Genomic DNA, 12,168 nt, shown 5'->3' on the forward strand with positions numbered 1-12,168 from the left:
AACCATGTTCTAAGGGGAAATAATAATGATCGGGTCTCCATCCCGATCGTCAGCTAGCAACCATGCATGAAAATCGCACCGCATCCGCACTTGCTTGCGGATGCTTGCGATTTTCACACAACCCCATTCATTTCTATGGGGCCTGCGTTACGTGAAAAACGCACAAAGAGGAGCATGCTGCGATTTTCACGCAACGCACAAGTGATGCGTGAAAATCACCGCTCATGTGCACAGCCCCATAGAAATGAATGGGTCCGGATTCAGTGCGGGTGCAATGCGTTCAACTCAAGCATTGCACCCGCGTGGAAAACTCGCCCGTGTGAAAGGGGCCTTCCTCTCACGACAAGACTTCCTCACCCTGTCCTGTGCTCAGGTGGCTCGGTGTTGACATAGGCCCCATTCACATGACCGTATTTTTGGTCGGTATCCGATCCTAATTTTTTTACGTGTAGGATGCGGACCCATTCATTTCAATTCGTCTGCAAAGAATGCAGGCAAAAACCATAGAACATGTCTTATTCTTGTCCGTTTTTTATTGTTACAATGGATCCGCAAAAAAAACAAAAAACGGATGCAACTTGGACGTCATCCGTATTTTTTATAGACCGCAAAATACATAAAGTCGTGTGAATGCACCCATAGCCATTTGACTTCAGCTACTTTCACATAAGCGTTTTTTGCGGATCCGTCATGGATCTGCAAAAATGCTTTCGTTACCATAATACAACCGCATGCATCCGTCATGAACGGATCCTGTTGTATTATGTCTTCTATAGCTTTGACGGATCCGTCATGAACACCATTGAAAATCAATGGGGAAGGATCCGTTTTCTATTGTGTCTGAGAAAATTGATCCGTCCCCATTGACTTTTATTGTGTGTCAGCACCGATCCGTCTTGCTCCGCACCGCACCACACCACAGACAGAAAAACGCTGCTTGCAGCGTTATTCTGTCCACGATGGGAGCGCAGCCGAACGGAATGCATTTTGTTGCAGTCCGTTCAGTTCTATCCCCATTAACAATGAATGGGGACAAAACTGAAGCGTTTTCTTCCGCCATTGAGATCCTATGACGGATCTCAATAGCGAAATTTAAAAAAATGCTAATGTGAAAGTAGCCTTAACATTTTTTTTTGCCTGTTCTGGACAGATGAAGACTGAATTGTGATTCTTGTTTCCCTACGATAACACAGAGCTTCGAGGGTATAGAGTTTATTAAGTGTTGTCATAGGGACAGAGGCCGAGAAGCAATGGAACCTCTTCACTAGCCGATAGCTTACCACAGGAATAGATATTAGCGTCACAGTGGCCTCACCGTGTATATCATGAGCCTGTTGGATCCTGGCTCTTGAATGGTATGCATGCGCACCCACTCCAGTGTAAACTAGCTGTATTCAGGAACTTGTATGCTACGTACATTTGGCCGCCTTTCCTTTGGGGGCCGGGCGGCTAGACCCTCACTTTGCTGTCTACAGCTTTTTTTCTCTTCCATGGAAGTTTAATATCCCTGATTTGTTATTGTACTATAATAAAAGCTCTAGACAGGTGGTCTGCAACCTGCTTTTGTCAGACTACAACTCCCAACATACCCAGACAAACCCTTTAAAAAAATAAAAATGTCTCAGAAAGACAGGCCAAGGGTTATTCCAGGATTTTAATATTAATAGCCTATCCTCATTTCAGTGGGAGCAGCGCTACAGTAACCAGCTACATCCACTGCACAATGGACAGAAGAACTGGAACTACTCAGAAACTGCTGATTCGCAGAGTGTGGGGGCATTGGATGCCTGTCAATCAGATATTGACGGCCTAGCAGTATTAAAATCTTGGAATACCCCTTCAAATAACAAAACTTGGTAGACGCCGCCCTGGTTACTATACTGTACATAAACAGCATGGCAAAGGTAATGTAAGGTTATTAATAATCAGTGTACACAGTCATGGAATAGACTATGGTTCGGGGGTATTGTCTATTAAGCAGGTACTTAGCAGCAGCCCTTGTGGGTGTTGTGGTGCCCCTGCGGGATGCGGTTCCTTGTCCCATCCTTTGTTCCATTTTCGCTGGGGGCTAGGAACATGCACAGGGATGTGGCCTCCACAGTTGCTGCATAGTTGGCAAACATGGGAGTGAAAAGTGTACTTGAGTCATGAAAATTAAATCGGGGAACCAGGAGCTGCAGTCAACAGCATTAAGGAGGGTGCTGGTGACAAGCAGGACCTGCAGAGGGGGGTACATTTTTCTGTCTTGCCACCTGCTAGCTTTCTAAAGGCTATGTACCCCTTTGTGAGCAATTTTTTTTATTATTGCATTGTACTTATTTTGAGCTAAAAAAATAAATAAAAATTCAGTTGGTCTTTATTAAAAGTATGGAATCCTTTCTGTGAATTTTCTTTCTTAGTTGGGGAGCTGACTGGCTCCTTATCTCTGCTCTCTGACCTTATAAACACTCATTATAGCCAGGGCCGTCTTTAATGCGGGGCAAAAGGGGCAGCTGCCCCGGGCCCAGTTGCTCCTGGGGGGCCCAAGGCAGCTGTCTCTTGAGCCCCGCTGGCCAGTGGCGTAGCGTGGGGGGTCCGTTGCCCCAAGGCAAAATTCCAGGGGGCGCTAGCAGGGCCGCACCGCCAATTAGGCAAAGTGAGGCGATGGCCCCAGGTGGCGTGGCCCTGGTGACATCTACATCAAAGGAGACGTCACTGGATGTAAGAGGAATGTGATGCTGTATTACCCTGTATGTAGGGCTGGATGGAAGGGTACAGTACTATCTGCACATTGTAAAAATAAAAAATAAAGTAATCTGCAAAAATATATTTGTGTCTGAAGTTGTGCTTTTTGAATATTTTGAATAATGATTCAGCAAAAAAGTATCAAATAAAATGGCTGTTTCTTTTCCCCCCCTCTATATTAAGGGACACTATAGTCACCAGAACCACAACAGCTAAACGTAGTAGTTCTGGTGTCTGTAGCATGTCTCTGCAAGCTTTTTAATGTAAACACTGCCTTTTCAGAAAAAAAAGTCAGTATTTACATTACTGCCAAGGAACACCTTTAGTGGCCACGAATCATTGTTAAAGTTTACTACTCTACGAGGCGTGTGGATTTTTTTTGTGTGTGTGTTGTGGTGGAGGGCGTTATTGCATGCTAGGGTGTGGGAAGGCGGGATCCAGGGGGCCCAAGTAAATTCTTGCCCAGGGTCCAATCAGTATTAAAGACGGTCCTGATTTTAGCTCAGTTCTTACCTTACTGATAACAATGTGGCTTAAGGCTAGGTCTACACGACGACATTTGTCGCGCAACATTTTGTTGCACCAATGTCGCGCAACAATTTTTATAATGGCAGTCTATGGTGTCGCACTGCAACATGCTGTGACGCAACTGTCGCAGAAAATCCATTCGAGATCCATTCGAGACTGTTGCGTCGCAGCATGTTGCATGGCGACACCGTAGACTGCCATTATAAAAATTGTTGCGTGACATTGGTGCAACAAAATGTTGCGCTACAAATGTTGTAGTGTAGTTGTGCACAAATGTCGTCGTGTAGACCTAGCCTAAAGGGAACCTGTCATCAACTTTATGCTGTCCATACTAATGGCAGTATAAAGTAGAGACAGGCGAGTTGATTTCAGTTAAAAGTAAGTGGTTGCCGAGAACCAACATCACAATCATTGCAGACTGGGCCTGGAAAAGAGTCCTGGTTATTCATGAATCCCTGCTCTCCTGCCCACCTGCTGATGACTGACAGTCTAATACTGAGTTTTCTCCCTTTCTCTCTATGAGAAAACTGCCAATCATCAGCAGATGGGCGGGAGAGCAGGAGATTATGAATAACCAGGACTCTTCTCAGGTAGATGTGACTCTTTTCAGGACCTGGGCTGCAATGGTTATGATGCTGGTTCTCGGCAGCCACTTACTTTTAGCTCATGAGTGACACACCGCTGATATCAGCATTTCTGTCACTATTTTATGCTGCCCTCAGTGAGGTCAGCATAAAGTTGATGACAGGTTCACTTTAAATAAGAGTCACACAGTTAGAAAAACAGTTAACCCTTTGTGACAGAATGGCTCAATATTTTTTTAATAAAGACCAATTGAAAATATGTTTTTTAGTCATAAAATGCAATCACAAACAAAAATTGCCTCCGGAGATGTACATAGCCTTTAAGTCAATGCCGGTGAGTACTAAGAACGTATACTACTGAACACAACAGTTCTCAAATACAGAGGGCACAACAAGGGTATAATCAGGTCATGTATTATGTAGTGGATCTGATGAGATTCCGCACCAAATTATTGTGGAAATCCTCATGGAAAGTGCTCATTCACACGACCGTATGTATTTTGCAGTCCACAAAAAACAGATCCGCAAAAAAATACGGATGACATCCGCGTGCATTCCGTATTTTGCAGAACAGAACAGCTGGCCCTTAATAGAACAGTACCATCCATCTCCGTAATGCGGACTAGGACATGTTCTGTTTTTTTGCAGAACGGAAATACGGACATATGGAAACCAATGCACATGGAGTAACCATTTTTTTTTTGCGGACCCATTGAAGTCAATGGTTCCGCATACCATCCGCAAAAAAAAAAACTGAACGGACAGGTAAAGAATATACTTATGTGTGCATGGGCTCAAACTCTGCGGGTTTGGCACAGATTTCTCTTTTGGCAGTGCATAGGGTTAAGTTTGCAGCAAAAACCCACAGCATCTAAATTCAGCACTACTGCAAACGCTGCAGATTTTCCACACGCAAATCCACTGTAGAAAGTCCACAGCGTTTAGGCCATGTATGGTTGGATCCTGAAGCAGTTCATACTGGCATTTTTTACAAGTATTCGGTTGTACCCTTTCACATAACAATTTTTATTTTTTATTTTTTTTTATTAAGTCTTTTTTATTAACATTTTACACATTTATACAATACAGAAACCCCGATAACACCATGCCCTCCCCCCAAAGAACCATTCATTTTTAGCATTTAAATCTCCATTAAAAGCCTGTAAAGTGGGTTGTTCAATGCGTAATGTAAATGTGAAATCGCTGTGTCAGATATTGTAAGGGACGCGGTAATTATGGCTCTCTCAGTGATATGTAAAAGGGCTTTGCATGAGTGTTTTGTATTTGACATGCTTTGGTTTGACAATCGCCATTTCTTTCTACTTGCAAGCATCTGTACGGAAAAAAAGGGGTAAGGGAGACTGCTACTTTTTGTCCTACATAATAACGTGTCGTGTCCTCTTTCCTTAGGAGCAGACAGCCTTGTTACAGTGTATACCGTCAGCCTGTGATCACTTTCTGGATTACTATCATGTCTACAGCATCTACTGTATTCCTGAAAGTATTAACAGCTGTTTATTTTCCTGAGTTGTGCAAATAAAAGATTGGGGAAAGCAGACAACATTTTTCCTGGATTTTGGGAGAGTTTGCAAGAGTTAGTCTAATAGCACAGGGTAATGATATCCTTTAATCTGATTAATTTCCTAATATTTTTAGAAACAGAGCTCCTAATGCCCTGCATAGGTATAGAGCTAAATGATACAATTCTGTCTACTTTCAGCCACCACTAGAGGGAGCTGATTGCTCCATAAAAAGAGCATGCAGTGAGCTCTGTAGCTCCACCTAGTGGCAGTTGCAGTTTGCCTGAATTTTGCTTTTGAATCACATGGGTAAATACACACATGTGCTGCAAGTATGCTCCAAACTCTGTACACGTTACATGCAGTCCGTGCTGTAGTCATCCGTTACATTTACAGGGGTGTTAGATTGGAAAATGGGCGCAGCACTTGGATGAGATTTCTAAATCTTTTTACACAAAATGATCTATCTGCCCAGCTCCTCCTGCTCTGTAATATGATGCCCATAGACCGGAGTGCATTTACATGGAGACACCTTCCTTTTAACGAGAATGACTTTGGTAAAGAAACACAAGGGATTGTGGTTAATTCGTTGATCCAGTTCTGTCAGCAGCACTGAAATGTGCTCCACAGACTTCAGCTTTGGATCCTCATTCAGTTTCCGCAGAGTCTATATTCCACCGTTGTACTTTGCTCTATGTATCAGACAGAGAATTGCAGTTTGGGGTTCCTGAAGAGACCTCAAGCTGTTCTGTATGGTGGTCACACCAAGGTGACTGCTCACTAGCTGCTGTATAAGGTTTTGGAGATCCCAGGAGACTTTTTTGTAGTTTCACTTTGCTCCAGCTTAGTTGATGGAGGTCATGAAGGATTCCCACCCCCTCTTCTTTACTAGAAATGCCATAGCAGGGTATTAGAAAATGGGTTTTCTGAACCACATATCTAGGATCCCTCTGTTTTGTAGCAGGATCAGCCCTTATAATGTGGTTTAGGCTCCATTCACACGTCCGTGGTGTGTTGCGGGTCCGCAACACACCCGCCCGGCACCCCCATAGAAATGCCTATTCTTGTCCGCAAGCTGCGGACAAGAATAGGACATGCTCTATCTTTTTGCAGAGCTGCGGACCCAAAGATCAGGGCTGCGCACTGCAAATGCGGATGCGGACGGCACACTGTGTGCTGTCCGCATCCATTCCGTCCCCATAGAGAATGAATGGGTCCGCACCCGTTCCAAAAAAATTGCGGAACGGATGCGGACCCATTTTGCGGACGTGTGAATGGAGCCTTAAAGTGATTGGGTTTCTGGCTGCCTGCAAATAACATAAAACTGCTACTTAAAAGGGGTTTGCCTATTTTGTAAAGTGATGGTATATTATTAGGATGGGGCGTCACTTTATGATCCCAGGGAGCCAACCTCTGGGACCCTCACCAAACTGTGAAGACTTATGGGGTTGTTTATTAAGAGCGGCGTTTTAGATGCTGTCTTAATAACCCTGTGCTGGCACTTGATGCGCCTAACTTATGTAGGAGCACTGACTTGCTTAAGTATATATCCGCTCCCTTGCCTAAAACGGAGGTAGAAAATTATAAATGAGACGGGCTCGCCGGCCTGTCCTCTTCTTCACCCATGCCATGCCCCTTTTTTCTGCCAAATCTGAAAAGTGGCGTGATCGGGGAAGAGTCGCAGATTCGGCTGCAAATCCCTTTTGCGACCGAATCTGCAACAAAAGTACACTAAAAAGTGGCGTACTTCTAATCATAAATGATCCCCTATTAGTTTCATCCAAAATCATCCTAAATACTGAACCTATAAATTCCACATAGTATAAACTTCTGCATCAGAGAGATCCTAAAAATCTACATTTACTGAAACTGAATGCAACACACCAAGAGTCACAGCTGAGTACAGAGCATTCTCCAAAAGCTTCTGCCCGATTGAGGTTTATGTATTAAAGCCAGTTTGTTTTTGCCTCCTTCATTTTTGGCCATCCTTTTGAGATGCTACTCTGGAGAGAAGTTGCTGTCCTTTGACTGGTGCTTTCTGCTTGGCTGAGATAAGCTTCGCTGTTTATTCATTGCAATTCTTCCATTAGTCGCTGAGAATGAATATGTCCCATTTCAGAGTGAATAATCAAACTCTGGTGAAGGAGTCTGACTTTAGAGTAAATCAAAATTAGGCAGAAGATGAACCTGGAATCTCCTTAGTACAGAACACGATGTGAGAATATAGTCATCATCTTTAGATCCTTCCTTATTGATGCACTCACAATATTCTGCCTTCATGACTCCAGCTTAAACTGGGGGGTATGCAAAAATAGCGGAGGTGCTTAGAATGGATGCTCCCCTGGCTAATACATCTCAAACATGTACAGTGGGATGCGAAAGTTTGGGCAACCTTGTTAATCGTCATGATTTTCCTGTATAAATCGTTGGTTGTTACGATAAAAAATGTCAGTTAAATATATCATATAGGAGACACACACAGTGATATTTGAGAAGTGAAATGAAGTTTATTGGATTTACAGAAAGTGTGCTATAATTGTTTAAACAAAATTAGGCAGGTGCATAAATTTGGGCACCACAAAAAAGAAATGAAATCAATATTTAATAGATCCTCCTTTTGCAGAAATTACAGCCTCTAAACGCTTCCTGTAGGTTCCAATGAGAGTCTGGATTCTGGTTGAAGGTATTTTGGACCATTCCTCTTTACAAAACATCTTTAGTTCATTCAGGTTTGATGGCTTCCGAGCATGGACAGCTCTCTTTAAGTCACACCACAGATTTTCAATTATATTCAGGTCTGGGGACTGAGATGGCCATTCCAGAACGTTGTACTTGTTCCTCTGCATAAATGCCTTAGTGGATTTTGTGTTGCAGTGTTTAGGGTCATTGTCTTGTTGAAAGATCCAGCGCCGGCGCAGCTTCAGCTTTCTCACTGATTCCTGGACATTGGTCTCCAGAATCTGCTGATACTGAGTGGAATCCATGCGTCCCTCAACTTTGACAAGATTCCCAGTCCCTGTACTGGCCACACAGCCCCACAGCATGATGGAACCACCACCATATTTTACTGTGGGTAGCAGGTGTTTTTCTTGGAATGCTGTGTTCTTTTTCCTCCATGCATAATGCCCCTTGTTATGGCCAAATAACTCAATTTTAGTTTCATCAGTCCACAGCACCTTATTCCAAAATGAAGCTGGCTTCTCCAAATGTGCTTTAGCCCACCTCAAGCGGCACTTTTTGTGCTGTGGGTGGAGAAAAGGCTTCCTCTGCATCACTCTCGCATACAGCATCTCCTTGTGTAAAGTGTGCCGAATGGTTGAACGATGCACAGTGACTCCATCTGCAGCAAGATGATGTTGTAGGTCTTTGGTGCTGGTCTGTAGGTTGACTCTGACTGTTCTTACCATTCGTCGCTTCTGTCTATCCGAGATTTTTCTTGGTCGGCCACTTCGAGCCTTAACTTGAACTGAGCCTGTGGTCTCCCATTTCCTCAATATGTTCCTAACTGTGGAAACAGACGGCTGAAATCTCTGAGACAGCTTTCTGTATCTTTCCCCTAAACCATGATGGTGAACAATCTTTGTCTTCAGGTCATTTGAGAGTTGTTTTGAGACCCCCATGTTGCTACTCTTCAGAGAAAATTAAAAGAGGAGGGAAACTTACAATTGACCCTCCTAAATACTCTTTCTCATAATTGGATTCACCTGTGTACGTAGGTCAGGGGTCACTGAGCTTACCAAGCCAATTTGAGTTCCAATAATTAGTTCTAAAGGTTTTGGAATCAATAAAATGACAACAGTGCCCAAATTTATGCACCTGCCTAATTTTGTTTAAACAATTATAGCACACTTTCTGTAAATCCAATAAACTTCATTTCACTTCTCAAATATCACTGGGTGTGTCTCCTATATGATATATTTAACTGACATTTTTTATCGTAACAACCAACGATTTATACAGGAAAATCATGACGATTAACAAGGTTGCCCAAACTTTCGCATCCCACTGTATCTCATCTTCAGGTGACTTCATTGGTTTCTGCTAACCAGACCCTCAAGAGTCTAATCCAACCAGGTTTATAGATTTGGTCCACATGCTGGACTTCTGGACTATTCAATACAAGAAAATTTACCAGAGCTCTGTTCAGTATTAAAAAAGGAATATTTTACTTGCAAATCAAGAATATGTATAGGATGATCTCAACCAAATAATCCTAAAGGCAAGGAGACCCCTTTAATATACTAGGGGAAATGTCTACTTGGAGTAATGTACGTGGAGATGGTAAAGCTCTCACAAGCCGAAATGTTTTCGATGCCTCGCTGTAATACTAACCTCATGCAAAAAGCAGAGGTAGAGACACCAATCGCCTAATCATGGGGCGTCACAAGCCTCGTAACCTGTTTGCACATCTCAGGAGGAATGTAGTCTGTTTTTTCAGGAAGGTTTATGCTAAAGGTTTTCTCTGTGTTTCTATGTAGATGTTCAGCTGTCTGATGTTGAGTGTTTGAAGAGGAGGATTGTAATTCGCGTTACACTAAGTAATGGTCTCCTGCATGCAGGCTTCTAATAAAACCATGCATGAAGCTCTGATCATGGCAGCAAAGTCCTGCTTGCATGCCTCAAGTATGCAGATCATGCAGTGCATTGAAATATCACAATTTTGTATATTTTTTTTTTAACTGCATTTGAGCCAGATGTCCAGGGAGTATTGACGGCCACACAAGAAGGGCCCTGATGGATCGTGCACTTTTCATTTTTTATTGCAGATAAGACTGAGGACTCTGCCCCCATATCCAAGCCTTTAAGACCTGTGGACAACGTGCCATTAGACTCTAGGGTGGCCACCATTAAACAACGTCCATCCAATAGATGCTTCCCTCCTGTTACGGAAACGAATGTGAGTAGGAGACAGCATGCTCGATACTGATGTACCAAGTCTAGACACAGTACGTTGAAGTACATCCTCTTCCAAAAAGTGTATGGATATTGAAAATCACCAGGGCATAAGCAGATGCAAAACTTAGTGCCCCAGACTATATTCTCTACACTAGCTCTGCTAAGTGGGAGTCGTATGATGGCCGGGGGGAAATATATGGTAAAGGAGGGAGCTTTACACTGGCTAGAAATGAAGGGATATTCACCATGTTGGACAGGGGAGGACTGAACTTAATGTGACCCTGAGAAAAACTAAAAGTGGTCCTATTTTGTAATGGGGGTCAAATTGGCAGTAGGCAGGGCCAGCAATACCATATTGTGGCACATTATACCACCCCAGCAGAGCCAAATACCACAGTCTGTCACAAAATACTGCTACAGTGGCACAAAATACATCCCCAAAACCTGCCCCTCTGTGGTGACCAGCCAGGCTGCCATGTTCTGTCCTCATATTCCAGTTGCCTTATGATGGCAATACAGTTAAGAGTTTTCCAGGACTTTTTAACTGATGAACTACCCACAGGATAGGTCATCAGTATCTGATCAGTGGGGGTCCGGTGGTGATCAACTGTTTGAGACGGCAGCGGCGCTCCTGTGAGTGCTGCGGCCTTCTCTCGGCTCACCAAGCACAACTCCGTACATTGTATAGCGGCTGGTATCCCGCTCGGCCACATTCACTTGAATGAGGCTGAGCTGCTCCTAGACTATGTGACTGACTGAAGAACGTGTCGTCACTCGGCCTAGGAAAACCAGAAAGAAGGCCACAGTGCTTGCAAGAGCACCACTGCCTTCTCAAACAGCTGATCGGCAGGGGTTCCGGGTGTTGGACCCCCACCCATCAGATACTTACGACCTATCCTGAGGATACGTCATCAGTATAAAAATCACGGAAAACCCCTTTAAGTTCAGGAGAGGAGTGTCAGATCATTACTTACTATGACTGGTGGTTATCAGTAGGGCTCAGACCGCCGCCTGAGCATCGCCCATCGGGAAGTTTCCCTGTAGGATCCATAGCCAATCCATCTCCATGGTAAGATGGTATGCAATTCTCAGTCATCATCTGCAACATTTAATACTGTAGATCCTATCTACAGAACTCCAAGCCTATTACCTACATGTTGGTGGTATTGGTAGTATTCCCTGTCGTATACCTCCTTTATTTCCATAGGCCGCCCCAGGCACCCAACCGGGATACGTTGGCCTTTGAGTGACTTATTCTGTTAGCCATCACAGTCTTCCATTGGAGGTATATGTTGGGATATCCTTCCAGTGTACACCTCCATTGCAGGCTCAAAATGAGTCCATATAGAGACATATGGTCTTTTTTTTTGCCATCTTGACTTGGCTGCAATGACTGCATTGAGGAAAGGTGAGGTTATTACTATTATTATTGAGTATTTGCAGCAGACAGACAGAGTTATCCGCTGGTTCTGTGACTATTTTATAATACCGTGTGTGTGTTTCAGGCCTCCATTAGTTGTCTCTTATTTTATTCTGTTTTAGTCAATGTATGATAGGCAGGGTATCGCTGTTATGCCGCCCACTGTTCCAGCAAGCCCCCATGGTCCTTTTCTGGGTATACCTCGTGGCACTATGAGAAGGCAAAAATCAATAGGTAAGAGACCTGTTCCTGCTGTGTGTTCTGTGTGCACCTTTTATTTATTTCTGGGATCTTTTTATTAACTTTATGCTCCAACATGGCAGACCATTGCATGAGGTCACTGCGCTTGAACATTGTACTTAACATTGTGATGGTGTTTACGCTGCTCAGGTGACATCTGCAGAAATAACGGGGCTCTGCTGCGAAAGAGAATTTTACAAGATCTGTAGATGATCCATTATTCACTAAAAGGGATATTCTGTCTTTATGTAACTTT

The 12,168-nt window shown here is 43.5% G+C and overlaps 1 protein-coding gene across 3 annotated transcripts in view; it reads left to right on the forward strand.

The window, feature by feature from the left end:
* SHANK2 (SH3 and multiple ankyrin repeat domains 2) overlaps positions 1 to 12,168 on the forward strand; it is a 514,254-nt gene that overhangs the window by 479,855 nt on the left and 22,231 nt on the right. For 2 of the 3 annotated variants that reach the window (XM_040409073.1, XM_040409074.1), the window contains exons 18-19: positions 10,123 to 10,253; positions 11,795 to 11,906. The exons of the other annotated variant lie outside the window; for it this stretch is intronic. In XM_040409073.1, coding sequence (XP_040265007.1) covers positions 10,123 to 10,253; positions 11,795 to 11,906 — 243 coding nt within the window. The remainder of the gene's footprint in view (positions 1 to 10,122; positions 10,254 to 11,794; positions 11,907 to 12,168) is intronic. 3 annotated transcript variants of the gene reach the window in all.

Source organism: Bufo bufo, chromosome 10, assembly GCF_905171765.1.
Source record: "Bufo bufo chromosome 10, aBufBuf1.1, whole genome shotgun sequence".
In the NCBI taxonomy this organism is placed as follows: domain Eukaryota; kingdom Metazoa; phylum Chordata; class Amphibia; order Anura; family Bufonidae; genus Bufo; species Bufo bufo.